General features: G+C 39.8%; 1 protein-coding gene across 4 annotated transcripts; it reads right to left on the minus strand.

Moving 5' to 3' along the window:
* Window positions 1-5598: 5598 nt before the first annotated feature.
* Window positions 5599-21402, minus strand: LOC309965826 (glycine N-phenylacetyltransferase). 4 transcript variants are annotated; one of them, XM_082845605.1, is made up of 7 exons: window positions 21172-21402; window positions 17309-17430; window positions 14993-15088; window positions 11073-11180; window positions 9521-9647; window positions 8502-8673; window positions 5599-6558 (listed from the first exon to the last, which is right to left on the minus strand). In XM_082845605.1, exons 3-7 carry the CDS (start codon window positions 15068-15070, stop codon window positions 6156-6158), a joined length of 888 nt encoding a protein of 295 aa, XP_082701731.1. In that variant the 5' UTR covers window positions 15071-15088; window positions 17309-17430; window positions 21172-21402; the 3' UTR covers window positions 5599-6155. The 4 variants fall into 4 exon arrangements, with proteins under 4 accessions (XP_082701731.1, XP_082701732.1, XP_082701729.1 ...); XM_082845604.1 differs by having other exon boundaries at window positions 5600-6558; window positions 17334-17430; XM_082845606.1 differs by lacking the exons at window positions 17309-17430; window positions 21172-21402 and adding an exon at window positions 17223-17304.
* Window positions 21403-22218: the final 816 nt, after the last annotated feature.

Consider the following 22218-nt stretch of genomic DNA (forward strand, 5'->3'; position numbering starts at 1 on the left):
GTCCAGAAAGTTGAAAAACCTTGTGTGCTCCTTCAGTCCATAAACCAGCACAGCACAAGTTTACACATGTTCACTTCTGTCCTCCTAGAATGTTAATTTTCCATCTTGTCTCCTGGAGTTGAAGTTGTTATAATTATTCATTACTCTTTCTCCAAGGCTAAAGGCCATTGAAACTGTTCTGTCTCAGAATGGCCATCATCAAAAAGTCTACAAATGATAAATGTTGGAGAGGGTGTGCAGAAAAAGGAACCTTCCTACAACGTTGGTGGGAATGTAAACTGGTACAGCCACTATGGAGAACAGTATGGAGGTTCCTTAAAAAAAACAAAAATAGAGTTACCATATGATCCTACAATCTCACTCCCTGGTATATATCTGGAAAAGACAAAAACTGTAATTTGAAAAGATACATGCACCCCAATGTTCATAGCAGCACTATTTACAGTAGGCAAGACATGGAAGCAACCTAAGTGTCCATCAACAGATGAATGGATGAAGAAGATGTGGTATGTATATACAAACATATACATATACGTATGTATATATAAAATAATATTCATAAAAAAGAATGAAATAATGCCATTTACAGCAACATGGATGGATCTAGAGATTATCATACTAAGTGAAGTAAGCCAGACAGAGAAAGACAAATATCAAATGATATTGCTTATATGTAGAATCTGAAAAAAACAAAGATACAAATGAACTTATTTACAAAACAAAACAAAAATAGACCCAGAGACATAGAAAACAAACTTATGGTTAACGAAGGGGAAAGTGGGTGGGGTGGGGGAGGGGTCAGCCTAGTGGACACCTTGGCCCCAGTAGAGTCCATATCCCACAAAGACTATCTACAACGCAAGAGTAGGGTCCTTCTCTCTCCCACCTGAACCCAGACCCCTGGTCCTCTGTCTCTTTCAGCCCTTGCACTCACTCACTCAGTCAGAAGATTCAAGAGTCTCTATTACCCTTTAACCTTAAACTACTCTCTTAACCTCTCTGGAATGTTTTCCCAGCTGGAAAAAAATAGTGCTGTCATGTCGGGTAACCAAGGGTTTTCTCTGCTCTTCTGTTACTAACCCTCTCCAGTGGGTCCCCAAGAAGGATTCTCCTGCGTGGCATTGCTCCCACCAAGAAAATGAGAACTAGTTCAGCTTAGAAGCAGAGGAAAGCTTTATTCTTCCATCAGGGAATGGAGAGGTGCAAGTTCTGGCTCTAGAGCACACGCTGTCCCTGACAGGTGGTGGGCAGGGCTGCCTTATAGGGTTCTCTCCTTGGCAGGGCGGGTGCGGAGTTCTCTGGGGTCTGGGGCAGGCGTATTGCTCAGGGTTCCAGATGACAGTGTCGGGTGCAGGGTCTGTGCACACGGCCCTCTGCTGCTGCCACCATCTTGAATCTTGGCGTTGTGGGCAGTGCTTCTGCACAAGGCCCTCAGAGCTGAAGCGTCCGTGCAGCCATTTACACCAGGAACTCTGGTCTGAAGCACCGGGTGTGAGGCCTCTGCACGAGGCACCCTGTGAGCAAATGAAACCAGATGAAGCACAAAAGAAAAGAGAAAGGTTAGCCTTTATTTTATTACCCAGGTTCTGTTTGTATTCCCCGGGAACTGGTTTTGATTTTTTTTTTAATTTTTATTTTATATTGGAGCATAGTTGATTAACAATGTTGTGTTAGTTTCAGGTGTGCAGCAAAGAATTTTCACTTATACACATACCCGTATCTACTCTTTTTCAAATTCCTTTCCCATATAGGTTATTACAGAATATTGAGTAGCGTTCCCTGTGCTATACAGTAGGTCCTTGTTGGTTATCTGTTTTAAATATAGCAGAAGGGTGGGAGGGGGCAGGGATAGATTGGGAGTTTAGGATGGACATGTACACACTCCCCGGGAATTTTTAATGGAATTTGCCGTTGACACTTCCTTGACTCTGTGGTTATTACCTTTGCTGTGTTACACAGGATAGCAGACATAAATCTTCTCACACACTTTGGGGTCAGGTACAAGGGAAAAGGTTCAGGAGCACTGGCGTCAGTTTTCGTGGAAGTGTTTCTCTGGGTGCTGGGTTAGGGCTGCCAATGACGACAGAAGCAGCACAGCAGAGGGGCTCAGATGAGTAAGATGGGGCCGAACTAACAGGGTTGAGATCCTGACCGCACCTCTTACCTCTTGTGACCTTGGACTGATTAGTTGATCTTTCCATGTCTCTGTGTCTGTATCTACAATAAGGAGTAAATAATAGTACTCTTATCTAATAGGGGAATTCAGGCAAGTGGGTTTCCCTGTCTCTACTGATCCCTAATGAGTTCCAGGAAATATATGATCTTGTAGTTTATCCAGCCTTTTCTCATCATTAGTGTGGGAACAAAGCTTTCTCCGCTTTCTAAATCCTAGGTAGAAGCAGAAATAAGATCATATCTTTTCTTAATTTAGATATGCATAGTTAAAATTGCTTAGACAATAATAACTTAAGTTCCTGGTACATGGTAAGCACATAGAAATGTTATATTAACTAAATGAAAAATTATCTAATACAATGCAATATGCATCTGCTAATGTGCATAAAAATGTTTAGGGGTTGGGGCTTCCCTGGTGGCGCAGTGGTTGAGAGTCCACCTGCCGATGTAGTGGACGCGGGTTCGTGCCCCGGTCCGGGAGGATCCCACATGCTGCAGAGCGGCTGGGCCCGTGAGCCATGGCCGCTGGGCCTGTGCGTCCGGAGCCTGTGCTCCGCAACGGGAGAGGCCACAACAGTGAGAGGCCCGCGTACCGAAAAAAAAAAAAATTTAGTGGCAATAATTCTTTCCTTAGGGCCCTAGGTCCAGTCATACTCATGAGGCCAGTGGAGTTCATGAATGTCTGATAATTTAGCTAATTCTGGTTCTAATATTCAAAATTCTGAATAAAATAAGGCTAGATCCCCAGTGACATGCGAGATTGTATCAAATTATCTAACAGATGTATAATTGTGTCCCAGAAGGAGAAAAAAGAGAGGAACTAAACATTTTTTAATGGCCCCCAAATTGCAAATTTGGTTTAAAATATCTACCTACACAACCAAGGATCTCAATAAACCCTAAGCATGATAAACACAGAGTAAAACAAGCCTAGAAACATAATAATTAAATTTCTGAAAGGCAAAGATAAAAGGAAAGTCATAAAAGCAGTCAGAGTCAGTAACATGACATAATAGGAAACCCCACACTCCCCAAAGCCTAGGCACGCCAATTTTAAAATAAGACACAGCTCAACTCCCCTTGTGAGAAATCCAGAGACCACTTGAGAGGCTCCTGCACACCAGGTGGGCATGAAACCAGCAGTACTGAAGCCACTAGGGAAATATGTGGTACCTTCTTACCGTACTCCCCCAAGCCCTGCAGCACAGCACTTCACGCTGGGAGGAAGACCCCAACTCCCAGCTTGTCCCAGGGAAGATGAGAGGACTGGACCGGACATGCAATGGTCTGACTTTTCAGGAGCAGCCTGAGGGACTTGTTTTTCCATCTTGCCTGAGTCTGAGTATTGAGTGGAAAGAGCCCCATGTTGGGAACCGCTGAGAACAAAGGTGATGGTTTGAACTAGTGCACGCTCATTGGTAATAGCCCCTCCCCCCCAGCTTAAGGCAGAGTGAGCAAAGGCAAAGCCCCCAAATTCCAGCTTTTCCCAAAAGCAAAAACTAAAACTTGTTCGCAAGGATGTAGAGAAATTCAGCCCCTTGTGCACTGTTGGTAGCAATGTAAAATGGTGCAGACGCTGTGAAAAACAGTATGACAGTTCCTCCAAAAATTAAAACTAGAACTACCATGTGATCTGGCAATTCCACTTGTGGGTATATAGACAAAGGAGTTGAACTCAGGATCTTGAATAGCTATCTGCACACCCATGTTCATTGAAACATTATTTACAGTAGCCAAGATGTGGAAGCCACCTAAGTGTCCATGGACAGACCAATGGATAAAGAAAATGTGGTACATACATAGAATGGAATATTATTCAGCCTTAAAAGAGACGGAAATGCTGCAATATACAACATGAATGAAACTTGAGGACCTTATGCTAAGTGAAATAAGCTAGTTACAGAAGGACAAATAGTGCATGATTCCACTTATATGAGGTACCTAAAGTAATGATACGCATACAAGCAAAAAGTGGAGTGGTAGCTACCAGGAGCTGGGGAGAGGGAAAGATGATGAGTTGCTTATCAATGAGTATAAAGTATCCATTTAAGATGAAAAAGTTCTAGACGTCTGCTGTGCTCATAGAGAACAATACTGTGCTGTACACAGTTAAGATCTCATATTTTTCAACCACAATAAAATACATAAAATTAAAAAGTGGGGGGGACAAAGCAGGCAGAGACATAAAAGACACACGTCCTTCAGGGAATAAGAATTGCAGTTGACTTCTCGTCACTACAAAGTTCGAGTGCACTGGAACAGTATCGCAAAAAGTGCTTCAGGAAAAACAGTGATAAAATTCTACATCCCAGTGAAAATACCCTTCAAAATTTAAATAAAATAAAGCCCTTTTCAGGTAAAAAATAAGCAGCTAATATAATTTATTACTAGAATCTGTGCTGTTTTATGTTGTCAGTATTCAGAAAATTCCAGTGATGCAATGTTGGTTGCAGATGTCATACAGAAGCGCTGTCTTAGACCAACAGAATTTCAGGTCATCTCCCGAAATAAGGAAGGGCTTCTTCCTTGATGTATCAGCTTGGAGAACTCTTATTTTTTTTCTACCACTGGTACATCCTCAGTGTCTTTCTTCTCTGATAATCATACCTATGATTACACTAATTCATTAGAGATGTGAGAATTTTGTTGTTTCATGGCTTTATTGAGATGTGAGAATTTTTTAAAATTCCTGTGTCTTGGAGGAAAAAACTATATATACATAAATATATAGATGCATACCACTAGAGACTAGTACCTAATGCACTATTCTATTCTCAAATTCCTTTTTGAGGAAGACAAAAAATTCATTATCTTAAAAATATATTTGATGACAATGCAACATTTTTTCAGTTTCCTTTCTGAACTCTTTGAAGGGTGGCTTGTACTACAAGAGAAAGTTGAGAGTAAAGTCATCTTCCTGAACATTTTCGAAGCTTTAATTTTCTGAAACCGCACAGCACACTAGTGCATAACATACAATGTTAGTTGGAGGGTTTTCAGTATGTAAAGTCCTTTATTAAATTGTATAAAATGTCCTACAGCTTGGTATGAGAATAATGGCTGATATTAATTGTAAAACTCCTCTTTACACACGAAAGAACATTACATTTGAAGTATCCCTTTCTACCTAGAGTAGTCTTGTCTTGATACAAGTAATTCATATTCATCCTGCAACTTGAAACAAGTTGATAACATGCCAATTTTTTTATCTTGTCAATTTAGAAAAAAAAAGTCATATTCAATATTTACAGATTTAACCTAGTTCACAGAATGTACAAATGTTATGTGTGATAAAATCCCACAAATTCGATCCAATTTTATAGATTTTTCCTGATTTACCTCAAATTCAAAGTATCTCTGCCACATACGTTTTAACAGTTATTGTTAAATAACAATTTTCTTTTTGCATGTGTGTTGTTTCTGGAAAACAAGATGTTAAATTGTCCTGCTATTGTGATATGACAAGCTATAGTACTTAAGTTGTCTTACTCTGCATTCCATGTACATGTTCTAAGTAGAGATAGATATGATGGTGCTGGAAAGAAGAATAATGGCACCAGTAGAGCAGTGGGTTGCATTTATTCCTTATTGATTCCTCATTACTAGCCATATGTATTAGAAGAAAATTGTGAACCAGTAAAATAAACCAGACAGAAACAAATCCTGCATGATATCACTTATACGTGGGATCTTCAAAAACAAAAAGTTGAACTCACAGAATAGAATGGTGGTTGCCGCGGTTGGAATGTGGAGGAAGTAGGAAGGTCTGCTGGACCCAAAGGGAAATTCATGAGTGATTTGGGAGAAGGGACTCTGGTGGTTCTGTTGACCACTCATGCTGCTTCCCCAGAGCCCAAACAACACACACTGCTTTACTGCTGATTACAGTTTATTCTTTCTTTCTGTCCCCCCCACCCCGCCGCCAGCATCTCTTGCCATGTGACCAGCCCACCCAGCACTGTCTCGGGCTCGTGGCTGCTTCACAGAGGCACACAGTTCCACTGGTTCCAATCACAGGGCATGGGGACGTGTTGCAGATTGTGACTAATTTTCTGTACGATTTTGTTGGCTCTGTCTGTATGGTTATATACGGGGAAGCCGAGTTTGTCCAGAGCATGGCTGTGGACAAACAACATATGGGAGACAAGACCCTGGCCCCGGTACTCAGGCAGGGTGGCCCCCATCCGCACCTCTCCTGTCTGGTCCATCAGGGACCAGGACACAGGGGTCCCCTCAGGCCCCAGCAGGCAGAAGGTGGGGAAGGTCCGGATACAGCGCTCGATGAACCGCTGGCTCCTCTCATTGCCACCGAAATGCCAGAATTTATTCACCATGGCAGCGTGGATAGGATCCAGGGATGAGAGTTTAAACATCTCTTGGTTACTATGGAGAAGAAGGAAAAAGAACAGTCCATAAATCACACACACTGTGGAGTATCATATTTGTTTGCCCCCAAATTGTCTTCAGACAATGCAAATGAGAGCACAGGTAAAGGTACAGACTGTGCAACCAGACCGCCGGGATTCATAACCTGGCTAGTTGTGTGATCTCGAGCAGGCAATGTAATGTCTCTCTGCCTCCATTTCTTCTTTATAAAGCAGGGATATTAATAGTACCTTCCAAAAATACTGATATAAGAGCAATTACATCATGAGTACCTAGGACTTGTGCCCGTAAACAATAAGAAGCACATAAAAATTAAGTATCGGTCCTTTCAGCAATGCAGTGACTCTCCCCTTAATATGAGGGAATTGATATCACCCCCATTTAACAGATAAGAAAAATAGTAAACAGAAAATAGGCAAGTGCCCCAAAGCACATGCTAGCAAGCTGTATATAAAGCCAGAGCTTAGAATCACGGAATCTTAGAATGTTGGCGTCAGAGGGTCCTTGGCCACTGTGGGAACTGAATGAAGTCCAGAGAGGGGGAGTGATGTGGTATGCAGGCAGCCCCCGAAGTACAGAACACTGAATCTGAAGGCATCTGCAGGCTGTAAAGAGGCTTCGGGGGGGGGGGTGGTCCTAGAAAGAGCCCACCATGTGGAACTAGGAGATCTAGACTCAAGCCCATTATGCCCTTAACCATCCATGTGACCTGAACAAGCTGTTTCATTATCTGAGCCTATTTTCTGTCAGGAAACTAGGGATAATATCTCCTACCTTGTCTATCTCATGGGGTGGACAGGAGAATCAAATGAGATTATAGACGTGCAGGTGCTTTTCAGGTATCACGTGTGATACAATGTGAATAAAGCTTTTCCAGGTACATTAACACACAGAGGGTCCTAGGATGGGGCATCTCCAGCTCAAATCTCCACCATCAGTGTTCCGTTCTATTCAGTGTTAGACGGGACATCAATGGGGGAAAATATATAATTTGTTTAACTTCTCTTTACTGGAAAACTTTTGCTCTGTGAACTCATTAAATGCGTATTTTTCAAGCATCTGCTACGTGTTCAGTCTGGTATTGAGGATCTATCAGTGAACAACATAAAGAAGGTCGCTGCACTTGTGGAGTTTGAATCGTTGTAGGGGAGAGGGTCAAAGAACAAACAGGTCAGTACATACACAAACAGGCTGATTTCAGATAATGATAAATGCAATAAAGAATAAAAATTGGGTTTTGCAGTTGAAGACTTATGGGAGGCGGTGGTTTTAGACAGGGTTCTCTGAGAAGACCTCTCTGAGGAAATGACATTTGAGAGTATGAATGGCAGAAAGAGGCAAATATATGAAGATCACAGGGAAGGACACTGTAGGCAGACAAAGTGCAAATGCATGTGTGAATGTATGAGATCAAGCTGCAGAAAGATGGCCAGAGCTGCTGGTGGGAGTTAGCTAGAGGGACAGAATGAAGTCCAAAAGGTGATGGGTTCCAGGTCTTACGGGACCTTGAAAGTCCATAAAGGAGTTTGGTTTTATTAAAAGTATGCTGAGGGCTTCCCTGGTGGTGCAGTGGTTGAGAGTCCGCCTGCCGATGCAGGGGACACAGTTTCGTGCCCTGGTCCGGGAAGATCCCACATGCCGCGGAGCGGCTGGGCCCGTGAGCCATGGCCACTGAGCCTGCGTGTCCGGAGCCTGTGCTCCATAACGGGAGAGGCCACAGCAGTGAGAAGCCCGCGTACCACAAAAAAAAAAAAAAAGTATGCTGAGAAACCTCAATGGCTTCTTGGCAGGTGAATGGACATAATCCACATTCCCTACGAAAAGCGATCACCCTGGAAATGGATTCTAGGGAGACAAGAGGGGATATAAGGGGAGAAGTTGGGAGGCTACTCCAATAGTGAAAGATGTGAATAGTGCAGAGCATCTTTTTTCAAACTCACATGGCTTTGGGTCTGCCATATCCAGCAGGTAAGTTCTTTGTCTCCGGCAGGGAAGGAAGAAGTTTCCTCGCTGTCTCAGACATCACATAGAGAATGCATTGTGTTTGCTTGACCTTAACGAATTTAGTGGTTGCAAGATTCCGTATCACCTCATCCAGACTGGACTGTGAACCTAGAGAGGGATAAAGTCAGGAGAGAAGCAATTGTCCACTTAGATGCTTCATGAAGCTTCCCAACAGAAGCTATGCAGGACTTAAAGTCAGACGATGTTGCCTCTGCTGTTGCAAGTGACCATGGCCATGTAGCTACCTAAGCATGTTTTCTCTTCTGCAATACAGAGATAATACTAGAAATCCTGACTACAGTACTGTGAAATCAAGGAGAATTGGTATTTAGAAAACAGTAGGCAACCTTGCATGTTCACATACTACATGCCCAGGTATTGGTCTGATACCACATTTAATCCTTACATTAACCTTATGTGTTAGGTACTTTAATTATCTTCATTTTTTATATGTGAGGGAACTGAATAATAGTTAAGTTACATCACTTGCACAAGATCACAAAGCAAGTCACAGGCAGAGCAAGGATATCACCCAAGGGAGTCTGACTCCGACAATGACAGGTGTTCTTGTGACTGGGGTAGTGCTCTGTGGCACAAGGACTTATCATTCTAATTCTAGGAATGGAAGGCCAGAGGGGGAGCTCTGCTCTCACATCCAATCACCCTAAGGGATCCTGAATATGACTGAAAAATATATCATGAATCCTCCGGTAACGAGAACTTGCATCACTCACACGTTCTTAAAGGAACCTTAGAGTTTGTAATGCTTGAATTCAACTCCACTGAAGAGGTGGTGGCAGCTGATACAGGGAATGAACATCAAGCTGAGTGTCTGGAGTTTGGTAAAAGGAAATAAAGGTTGTAGGGGGATGTACTCAGGATAAAACGTGACCCTACGGGTACATAGATATGAGCAGTCCTAGCAGCCAGCACATATCCCAGATCCCTTACATACTTTGGATCTGCAAATGTTGTTTCCAGTTGATGACGTCTGATGTGCTAAGGGATTCTTGACAGTTCTTGAGGTCCTTAGAATAGATTTGGTAGCTGTTGGTGTAGTGATCAAAGTCATCTGCCATATCCTGTTTGGTTGGGTAATATAAATAAATCAAATTGACTCTACCCAGTGATTGGAATACTTCTGCTTGGTATTTCATTATACAGTGATGTTTTACAAACCTAAATATTGATATTCTTCTTGATGTACTATCATCATTCCTGAATCATGTACATCATAAGACTAAGTAAAGGATTTAATGAATTATTCCACTTATGAGTAAGAAAAACTTGATGAACTAGGTATTTATATGTTACATTACAATTTCAAATCAGCCAAACACGTACCAGTTTACAAAGCATTCTTCAGTAATTCTGTAATCCTCAGGAGAAGGAAGGAATTTTTGTCAAAGACAAGGTTCCATTGCAAGAGTAAATGTTACTCTGTTTCAAAGAGTCTCAGAACAAATGGATTATGAAAACAATATTGAAATTGACACAGGTAACTTTGTATTAGAATTCTCACATGTGATAAAGCTATACAGAGTGAAGACACGTGATGTCTTTAAAATGTAACCCACAATGCACTATTGTTTACAAAATACTTCATATTCCCAACAAAACTGAAATGCGAAACTTGCTCAATAAGATCTGCTCAAAATTAACAAATAAAGGGTCAGATTTATTTTGAAGGCAAAGGGAGGAGAGAACAACTACCCAACAAGGGTAGAATAGCTGGAAGGTGTTGCACAGAAATGCCCTCAGCATTGATACCACCAACAATCTCTGTTTTAAAGTTTCATAAAAAAGCGAATATTATTCCATTTTTAGATTTCAATAATTAAATTATCTTTATTTTTGTATTCTGTTTAATTTGCTTTTTTAAAGTCACTATACATTTAAATTTTACTTGTAAATAATTTATATCAAAATACTATGAGATGAATTTTTATTTTATATTTGCAATATGCTTCCAACATATTTATATTTGAAACAGATTAACCACTTAGTCTGAGTGATTTTTAAAAGTCTGGTACTGAAAATATATTCCCAGATACAAGCATTGTAATTTGTTCTTTATATTTCCTTAACATTATTCATGTTTAACTTCACATATTTTTGGGTGTTATTTTCTCTACTTAGAATGTAATCTCTGCTCTTGTCAACCTGTCAAAAATCTATTATTCTTCAAAATTCAGTTTTGGTGAAATGTCTGTTATGTAGGCTCTCTGATCCTCTCCCTGAATCCCCTGACATCTACAGTTTTAATCATCTCTTGGTCAGTGCTACTTCTGTATCTCGTATGTTTTTGTACATTTTCAAAGCATGTTGCAATTTATCTGCTTGTCTATGTTTCCCTCCAGGCTGTGAAGTTCTTGAGGACAGGGACTTGTTCACTATCACTGCAATTCATTTTGGTATCCCCAGGGTCTACCACATTGCAAGGTACATGGTAGGTTCATAGTGAATACAAACATAGATGCAAATTCATTCCACATCTGGCACCTTACCTGCTCCTGAGGGCGGATAACCACTGTATTAAAATCAGGCCACCTGTCCACCAGGGCCTTTAGCTTGAATGGGTTTCCCTGATTCATGTGGAAGACGGTCCCGTAAACCTGCAGTATCCGGACAAAGTGAGAGGGTCAGCTTATTAGGAAGGGTTGGCAAAGTGCCTTGCGTTTGATCAGTTCAGTTTGTTTCTATGAAATGAGGGTAAGTACCTAATAGGGCATTCAGTTCAATCTTCAGGTTCTACTAGGTTCTAGATTTTGGGGTCAAACAATGAGAATATTATATGAATATTTTTAAAAATCCAGATAAATAAAATGAATAAATTAAAAACCATCTACTATCACATTGCAGAATTTAGTTTTCCATTTTATTCCGTTTATTTACACATTGTTTTTAAAGATGAAATTACCTAATACATATTAATTTAACATCTATTCCCCCCCATACGTACACATACACACTATACTATGAGCATATTTCCATGTCAGTAAACACAAATCTACATAGTCTTTTTTTTTTTTTTTTTTTTTTTTTTGCTGTACACGGGCCTCTTGCTGCCATGGCCTCTCCTGTTGCAGAGCACAGGCTCCAGACGCGCAGGCTCAGCGGCCATGGCTCACGGGCCCAGCCGCTCCGCGGCATGTGGGATCTTCCTGGACCGGGGCACGAACCCACGTCCCCTGCATCAGCAGGCGGACTCCCAACCACTGCGCCACCAGGGAAGCCCCAAATGACTTTCGAGTTAGACTTTTGAGTTCATGTCGAGCACTTTGTGTAGTTCCTGACATTTGGTAAGTGTTCTAGAAGTGTTGGCTATAAATTTTATCATATTTTATTTAATCCTCCCAACAGCTCTGCAAGGTAATCATAACCCTCTTTAAGGTTGAGGAATGTCTACCGAGAGTATTTACTTTCCAGTTTTACTCATTTTACATGCAAGAGCACTGAGACTTAGAGATGTTTACTTTTTGCAGTGTTACCCAGAAAACAATGCATTTGTGGGGTCAGAGCAGTCTGACTCCTGACCTTGTTCCTCTCGACAGTTCCCTACCCTACCTCAGTCAGAAGGATCAGTGTCTCTGGGCTACACTCATGGCTGAGTCTACACATGATCCCTATACAAGGTGTCAGAGCACCAGAAAAAGGTAAAACAAGGTGTAATCTGATGCTATTCCTTCCAGGTTTCCCACCAGCAGGATCAGTGTAATTAACTATACTGAATTATACATCATATTCATGCTGCCCTGAGAAGTCCAGAGCTGCGATTCATCAACAAAAGAAAATGAGATTTATTTTAGAGACAAGCCTTGTAAATTAACAGTTTATACCTAAGGTTTTTTGTTGTTGTTGTCTCTTGGTTTTTTTTGGGGGGGGGGAGGTTGCTTATAAAGGTATTGATTTTTAATTTTTAATTCCAATTGTTCATTGCTAGCACATAGAAAAACAATTTTTGTATTATGTATATTCACCTTAAAGCCTTTGCTTAACTTAGTTATATATCTAGGAGCTTTTTATGGTTGCTTTTTGGTAGGTTCCGTAGGATTTTTTACATGACACAATCATACCATCTGTGAATAAACACTAATTTATTTCTTTCCAATACATATGTCTTTTATTTCTTTTTCCTGCCTTATTGTACTGGCTAGGATATCCAGTACCATGTTGAATAGAAGTGTGAGAATGAATATCCTTGCCTTGTTACCGATCTTAGGAGGAACATTCACTCTTTCACTATTTAGTATGATGATAGATGTAGATTTTTCCAGTATGCTTTTTTATCAGGTTGAAGGAATTCCTTCTATTCCTAGTTTGCTGAGAGTTTTATTTCTATGAGGAATATTACATTTTGTCAAATATTTTTTTCTGCATCTATTGAGAGAAGATCATATGGCTTTTCTTTTTCAGTCTGTTGATATGGTGAATTACATTGATTGATTTTTGAATGTTGAACCTGCCTTGCATTTCCAAGATAAACTCCCCTTGGTTATGATGTATCATCCTTTCGATATATTGATGGATTTGACTTGATAGTATTTTGTTGAGGGTAATCTCTGTTCACAAGGGATATTGTTCTGTAGTTTTCTTTTCTTGTAATACCCACTTCTGATTTTGGTATCAGGGTAATTCTGGGCTCATAAAATGATTTGAGAAGTGTTTTCTCCTCTGCTCTGTTCTGCAAGAGTTTGTGTAGAAGGGGTATTATTTTTTCCTTACATGTGTAGTAGAAATTGCCACTGACACCATCTGGACATGGAGTTTTCTTTGTTGGAATGTTTTAAATTACAAAATCAATTTCTCCAATAGATATAGGACAATATAGTTTGCATTTTTCTTCTTCAGTGACCTTTGGTAATTTGTGCTTTTCACAGAACATACATTGTGAAATTTATGAGCTCAGCATTGAAAACAGTGTATCCTAATATCTTTATAATGTCTATTGTGTTTGTAGTAATGCTCCCTGTTCTATTCCTGATATTTATAATTTGTGTCTTCTATTTCTTGGTCAGTTTGGTTAGAACTTTACCAACATTATTGATTTTTTTCACTGAACCAGAGTCTAGATTTATTGATTTTCTTAATTGTTTTTCTCCTCTCAAATTTACTGATTTCAGCTCTTATCTTTCATAATTTTCTTAATTGTGTTTGCTTTGAGGTTAATTTACTTTTTTTTCTAGTTTTTAAGGTAGAAACTTAAAGCATTGATTTGAGACCATTATTCTTTTTTATTATGAGTACTTAATGCTATCTATTTCCCAGTTATCACTGCTTTAGTTGCATCCCAAAACTTTTCAAAAGTTGTATTTTTATTTTCGTTCAGCTAAAATATTTTCTAATTTTCCTTGTGATTTTGAAGCATGATTTATTTAGACGTGTATAATTTCTAGAAATTCAGGTATTTCCCAGACACCTTTCAGGTTTTTTTAATTTTGAGTTTAATTCTATATTGTTCAAGGACATGCTTGGTATGATTTCAATTCTTCTAAACTTTTTAAAATTATGGTCTACTTTAGTAAATGTTCCATGTGCACTTGAAAATAATATGTACTCTGCTGTGGTTGTGGAAAGTATTCTATAAATGCCAGTTACTTCAGGCTGGTTCATTGTATTTCATATGTAATAAGTTCACATATATTTATAGGTTTTCTGTCTATTCTACAAATTGCTGAGAGAGGAATGTTGAAGTCTTTATACCTGTGTGTTTCCCTATTTCTTCTTTCAGTTCTATCAGTTTTTGTCTCAGGTAATTTGAGCCTTTGTTGTTGGGTGTATACATTTCAGCCTTTCTTATGTCTCCTTGATGAATTAATGCCTTTATCATAATGCAGTGGCACTCTTTAACAATAGCCTAGTCCCTTTGCAACATATATTATTGCAAGAAAAAACACTTCTCTGTGGTATAAGATCACTTCTTAAACACAAATTCTGTCTCACCCCAGGTTAAACATAATAATCCTTTGGGGTTTGACAAAACAGAAATTGACCAGTTATTAATTACAAAGAAGAATCACAATGGTTAACTTTTCATCAGGCACTTGATTGTTTGGGAAGAATAAATTACACATTAACTTTGCCAATTCTGGACAAACTTCCAGTGTTATATAACATAAGAGTTGAAAGGGCACAAGGGAAAGTTTTTGGGTCATCACACAGCAAAGAACATAGTGGATTCAAATCATAGCATTGCCACTCACTATTGCTGTGATCTTGGTCAAGTCATATAACTGAGCCTCCGTTTCCTCTTTGGTTCTACAGACATGATGTACCTGCCTTGCAGAGAGATGATGTGAACTAAATGAGATGCAAGATGAGTGAGTGTCTGGCACAGAGTAGGTGCTCAGTGAATGCTTGTTCTCTTTCCCACCTTTTTCTGAGGCTGTTGCTAGTCCTTTTTTCCCTAAGAATGTTCCACTCTCACCTTTAAGGACTCAGGGAGGCTCTTCCTCAAGGATTTCTCTAACATCTGCAGCAGTTGTGGGCCTTGTAAGTGGAACATCTTGGCAGGTACCTTAATCTAAAGAGAGGATCGAAAACCAAGGGATGAGAAGTGCTGCAAGACATACAAAGACACCTAAGCCCTGTTATCCTGGAAAACAGCAATTGCTAAAGAAACCTTTCCATCCCCTTTGTGTTTTTGAAATGTCTTCCTGCAAAGCACTGTCCTTTCTTCCGTTTGGCGTAGTAAGACTCACCATGTCCCCCTGTTACCTATGACAAGGCCAGCTACTAAGCCTTCAAATTCCCAATCTTCAACAAATGAACAGCTCATACAACTCAACATCAACCCCACCCCCAAACAACCCAATTAAAAAATGGGCAGAAGAACTGGGTTCTTTGTAGCCCTGTTTACTCTTCCTTCATAAATGGTTAGCTTGACCGTTTATCCCCACTGAACCATCAGAGCAAAGTGTTCTGATGTCTTAACAAAAGTTATGGGCTTGAGCGCACATTAGTCAAGTTTCTCTCCTCCACACAGGGCTCTGCACTGTGACCTACGCTCAGCCAGAGCCACCACTGGCATTCAGAATGATCCCCCATGAACCTTGCTTACTCCTTTCCGTAAAAGAATAACCATTTCCTGCCTGACCTTTCAGGTGTTTGCAGATGTTATGGTCTAAGAGTTCTCCTGTTGAAATAATACCCTCTTTCTGTTACAGCACTCCTTTTCCCCACTCTTGAAATAATCCTTTCAAATAAAGGCTCTCCTTCCCAAAGTCTGGCCTTGATTTTTATTCAACGGTATCTTAGTATGGCTTCATTACCATTGAAATAGACGTTTGTGACTAGCCTGGAAACCTAAGTATTGATTTATTCATCCATGCAGTCTTTCACTTATGCAATCGCTCAATAAATATTTATTGAGAACTCACTGTCATCTCAACAACTGTGGTGAGTGTCACCTCAGCTAGGTTGAACTACATTTCTCAGAATTCCCTTCTCTGCACATTTCCAGTTAGGGTGGGCCACAGAGAGATTCCTAAGGAGGACCTGGAGGGCAGGGTCGAAGCAGCAGGCGTTTTGCAGCTAAACTCACGACCCAAGGTAGGGGCTGGGTTGGCAAGTGCTTCACTCTCCCCAGGTCTGCTTTCAGCTTGTCTGTCACCTGGGCCAGGTGTGGGTGTTTAGCTCCTTACCAAAGGAACCTGGTTTCTGCGGGACACCCATTCTACCAAGGTCAGGGTCAGTAGGACCGACAAAGTTTCTCCGGCCCCGTGAGCCCCAGCTTATAACTGTGGGTTTCAGCTTGTTCCTTTTCCCTCTCACGTTCCTTTCCCAGCTACCTTCCCTGTGTACTTCAGTCTTCAGCACCAGGTGGGAAGAAACAGCCTTACAGAAACTGCTGAACTAGTCCACACAATTGCATACGGTCGATTCCCTGTAACAAATCTACTTTTCGGCTTGGACCCTGACTGATACACTTAATTTTGATCAACTAACTCTCTGAGCAACTGTGAGCTTAGATTTCCTGTTGTTTAAGCACTCATAATCTAATAAGGAAAATAAAACACGTACACAACAAACATATGCCCCATAGAAAGAGCTAACATCCCATAAATATGCAATCACAATGCTATAGAATTCATGACATTTTGAAGCAGCCATTTTGATGTGCTTTAAAATATAAATTATTCTCATTTTTATTACCAAATGATATTGAAAACGAATTCAATCACCCTATCCCCAATCCTCACCTCTTCTTGAGCCTTCGCCCATCCCTAAACCTAAGAGTCTGATGTGTATAGTGTATATTACTATGTAATATAAAGCAGCATTTCTGCATTTTGACTCACTGTAGGAAATTAGGATGATCAGAAGAATTGGATCATAACATGCTGACTAAAAATGCAGACAGAAGACTGTGGCAAATCAAATGTTCTGCCTAAGGCCTACGAGATTCACAAAAGACAGAGAATACTTCTCAGTGGAAGCTTATAGCGTTCTTAAAGGAGATTGCACTAGAACTGGCCATTGAAGAGAGGATGGTGTTAGATGTCAGCTGTCATATCCCTGGGAATGACTGGCTAACTCTTCCTGACAAGAACTATGGAGAAAGTTCTTGTTAGACTCAAAAGGGCATTAAACTTGGAATATGCAAAACCCTGTAGATATTAGGAGAAAGTCACTGTTGTTTAAACTCATTTATTTACCTAAGTTCCTGACTGTTCTTTTAAAGGTCATCCCCGGTCTGTTTTTGGTATCCATGAATTTAGCTCATCAATGCTAGGAAACTGACCTCAGCTGGCTTCTTCTCTACTTACTTTGGCTTCCCAGCTCTCTGGTCACTGTGTTCAGGGCCTGCTCCTCTTCAGCTCAACCCTTGGGGAACACTGGTCCTTTGGGATGAGCAGGTAGACTCTGTACTTGGAGAAATGGAACTAGTATTAGTTTGCGTCTATTGGCAGTCATGCTCCAGTTACCAAAGACTTCTTTTCATGTTTTGATCCTGCTGTTTTAACATGTTGGAGAATCTTGGACAAATTAATGTTTTGATTCTGCACATGTGTTCCCTTTTACCTGGACTTTTTGTCAGTTATCTGGGGAGAAAAAATAGTCCCTTCATTTAACCGGGAGGTCCCTTCATGATTTGAGGGGAGGAGAGTCTAGACCAGAACCACTAAGGAGGTGGTTATCTCTCTTTTTTCCCCACCTTTATTGAGATATGATTGACATATAATGTTGTGTAAGTTTAAGGTGTACAATGCGATGAGTTGATACATATGTACATTGCAAAATGATCACCACAATAAGGTTAGTTATCACCTCCATCACGTCACGTATTTCTTTTTGCATTGTTGTGAGAGCATTTAAGATCTACTCCTTAGCAACTTTCAAGTACATAATACAGCACTGTTAATTATAGTCCCCATGCTACACACCAGATCTCCAGAAATTATCTCATAAGTGGAAGTTTGTACCCTTTGACCAACATCTTTGCATCTCCTCCAACCCCTGGTCGCTTGCAACCACTATTCTTCTCTGTTTCTATCAGTTTGTTTTTTTTCAGATTCCACATGTAACTGAGATCATAGCGTATTTGTCTTACTCTATCTGACTTTTTTCACTTAGCATAATGCTCTCAAGTTATCCATGTCACAAAAGGCAGAATTTTCTTCTTTCTCATGACTGAATAATATTCCAGTGTATAGATATACCACAACTTATTTATCCATTCATCCATCTATGGACACTTAGATTGTTTCCATGTCTTGGCTATTGTGAATAATCCTGCAATGAACATGGGGGTGCAGGTGTCTCCTCAAGATAGTGATTTAATTTCCTTCAGATATGTACCCAGAAGTGGGGTTACTGGATCATATGGTAGTTCTATTTATAATTTTTATAGGAACCTCCATACTATTTCCATAGTGGCTGCACCAACTCATAATCCCACCAACAGTACATTAGGGTTCCCTGTTCTCCACATCTTTGACAACACTTATCTCTTGTCTGCTTGATAATAGCCATTTAAACAGGTGTGAGATATTATTGTGATTTTGTTTTGAGCATCTTTTCATGTACTTATTGGCCATTTGTATGTCTTCTTTGGAAAAATGTCTTTTCAGGGCTTCTTTGCTCATTTTTAAACAGGATTAAATATATATACAATATATATTTTTTGCTCTTGACTTGTATGGGTTCTTTACATGTTTTGGATATTAACCCCTTATTGGTTTGCAAATATTTTCTCCCATTCCATAGGTTGTTCATTTTGTTGACTGTTTTTTTCTCTCCATAAGCATTTTTTTTTTTTTTTGGCGGTACACGGGCCTCTCACTGCTGTGGCCTCTCCCGTTGCAGAGCACAGGCTCCGGATGCACAGGCTCAGTGCCCATGGCTCACGGGCCTAGCTGCTCCGGGGCATGTGGGATCTTCCCGGAACGGGGCATGAACCCGTGTCCCCTGCATCGGCAGGTGGACTCTCAACCACCAGGGAAGCCCTCCATAAGCTTTTTAGTTTGATATAGTCCCACTTTATTTTTTGCTTTCGTTGCTTGTGCTTCTGTTGTCATATCCAAAAACTCATTGCCAAGACCAAGGCCAAGTTTTTTCCCCCATGTTTTCTTCTAGGAGTTTTACGAATTCAAGTCTTAGTACATTTAAGTCTTTAACCCATTTTAAGTTAATTTTTAAAGTGTTGTTTGTATCTTGACTGTAGCTGCTGTGGGCAGTCACTGGGACTGGTAAGACTTACTTAAGTCCTGTAAATGAGGTTTTTTTTTTTTTACTATCAAGGTAAAGTCTATTAGTCTCCTCTGTCGTCCTTCTATTCCCCAGAAGACCACAGAATATTTCTTTAACTCAGTATCTGATTTAACAACTCCTGCCTTTCTTCATTTTATTTATGCTCTACTTCCAGAAGACCTTCTAAATCCAGCTTTTGCTCCCGTTTCAAAGTCTTACTCAAATTTCAGGTTTTCCCCTATTGACTCCCTCTATTTCCTCAATCCAAACAATACAAATCACTCTCTTTTCTGCACTCCCCTAAGGTTATGTACATATTTCAATCACACAACTTGTTACAGTAAATTGCATTTTGTCTTCTAGATTATCAGTCCTCTGGGCAGGGCCTCAAATGATTTATTTTATTATTCTCAATGTTTATTACACACAGTAAGGACTCGATGTCTGTTTAGTGATTGAATGTACTATGTATTTGTATCAACATAATCGATTTAGTCACTCTGCTTACCAAGGGGGAAAAGACTCCTTCATTCATTCAACAAGTACTTGCAGAAGGCCAACTATGTTCTGGGCGTGGGAATTTCTACTAGTTGCTCCTCTGAAAAAAGGCTCAGACCAGAATAGAAGTACCTGTGCCATATCTTGGAAAGTATCAAGACAGTAGTAGACATGTATCATTTCTAAAGACTAATCAGACATTAGCGAGGAGCATTTCACAAAAAGATTACCTGAAAATATGAAAAATTCAATTTGATGCCAGACTACTGGGGATATTAAAGTATCAACAAGTACATTTGGGAGAACTTTCTGTACGTGTGTGCACACACACACTGAAAACACAAATATGGTGTTCAGTAAATGCAGTTGACTAAAACTGAGGAGATTCATTTTAGTGGGTTGCCAGCATTGATAGTGGGCAAAGTCCTATAGAGCACACTTTGAAACCTTTGACAAAGCCATTCCAGAACTGGGAATTTATTCAAAGAAAACAATTCAGATGAAGAAAAATACTCTGAAAAAGTTTGTAAAGCAATACAATATTAAGTAACAGGGAAGTATTGGACACAATCTCAGTGTCTCTCTATAATTTACATAAACTATGATCTATCATTATTTTACTACTCTAGAACCCATTAACATAAAAGTTATGATATATATGTGATCATATGAGAGAGTCTTGAAGATGAACATGAAAAGGATTAAAATGACAGTGCAAAACTTCTAACTAGCTATAACGTATTTTTCTGTTCATATTTACATAAATCATGTAAAGATAAAAAATTAGAAGGAAACACCAAATATAGGGGCATTACAGCTGAGATTTTTAAAATTACATTCTTTTTTATGGTTTTAAATTCATATTTAATATCATCTGTATTGTAATTCTTTTACTAGAATCTACCTTGTCTCTTTGACACTTTAAGCAGGGCACTTAATTTCCCTGGGCATCATTTATCCAAGGGGGAAAAAAGTCTGACTATGTAACTTAGTACGTTACTAGAGGATTAAATAAGATCATATTTGCATAGTATGTCAACAATCTCTGTTATATACTGAGACCTGAACCAGCCTATTCCTTCCCAGATGCTATTACATTTTCTATCACCCATCTACCAATGGCAAGCTCCCAAATTGCTCCAAATTTATCAATTCAGAATAAAAGCCTGTCTTTATCTAGTGAAAAACTTCTCACAGAATTAGGATACTGCCGTACACACAGTAGATGCCTGATACGGGTTTCTCAAAGGGAATAGCTTCTGTTTCATCTGGCATAATTCCGTTTCATCTGGCATAATTCTCAACACAGATGAGAAATTCTTATCCATATCCAACAGTAGCATTTTTATTCATTCCACTTCAGTGCGGAAACAGAAAGAGATGAGGAGTCTCAGAGCAATGATCCTTTGTTCTCACCTGCAAAGCTGTCTTCTCATTCAGTCTCTGCAGAGGTCCTCAGAAAAAAAAGAGGCGGCCGATTTTTCTAGAAGATGAAATATGTCTTCTGGGTATAGTGGTCTTGAAAAGTGTACTTTAACCTGTTTGATCCAAAAACTGCTGAGCTGAGGTTCGTAATAGAATTCATGCACCAAGCTGCATGCCTGGCAGTGGAGTGCGAGATGGACTTCCTCCCTCCGGGTCCCATGTTCAGGGACATGGCTCTGTAACATTGAGACATTGGCAGAGTGCCTCCTGAGGCTCTTTTTCCAGAAGGCTGAGCTGCTTTCTGGTCCTAAAGGTCCTGTCAACACTCAGCAACTCTGATCTGTGAAACCAGCTGGCTAAGAACTGGGAGGCAGGTGGATCACTACAAGAAATACCTATTTCCTTCTCTCCCCTTTCATAAATACCTGCAGCAAAAGCAAGGGACAACTATTGTTTAGACTTGATGTATAAATCAGAGCTCTATTTTTTTTTTACCATAAGTAAAGAAATTACTTGGAAAGACTAAAGGGTTTAGAATTCTCCCCCTTAGAATAAGCTCAGTAAACCTCAAACAGAATAAACAGAAGGAACACCACACCCGGGCATATATTTAAACTACTGAGAACCCCATTTAAAGAGATAACCTTAAAAGTAGCCAGAGAAAAAACATTTTCTACATAAGGGAATAAAAATACAAATAATGGCTGACTTTCAGAAGTTATAGAGTAAGGTCTAGAAGATAATGATACCATGTCCAAGCTCGTATCGCTCACAGCAAGATAGGGCAATAAATTGAGAGACAAGTTGTTGGAATCACAGTTCCCCACTGTCAGTGTCCATATTCCACAATCTTGTGGGGAAAGGGATGAAGACCACTCTGGCTACTTTCTGCTGAATGGGGGTGATGAATCTTCCTTAGAATCTTTAGTCAGTAGTAAAATCCTCTTTCCTTTTTTATCTACAACTATTTGAATCTGATGAAACCCCTTAGCATTTTGTTGTCTAATTTGTAATTGAACTTGGAGTTTTTGTTCCAGT

The sequence above is a fragment of the Leucopleurus acutus genome (genome assembly GCF_964270905.1).
Source record: "Leucopleurus acutus genome assembly, chromosome: 8".
In the NCBI taxonomy this organism is placed as follows: domain Eukaryota; kingdom Metazoa; phylum Chordata; class Mammalia; order Artiodactyla; family Delphinidae; genus Leucopleurus; species Leucopleurus acutus.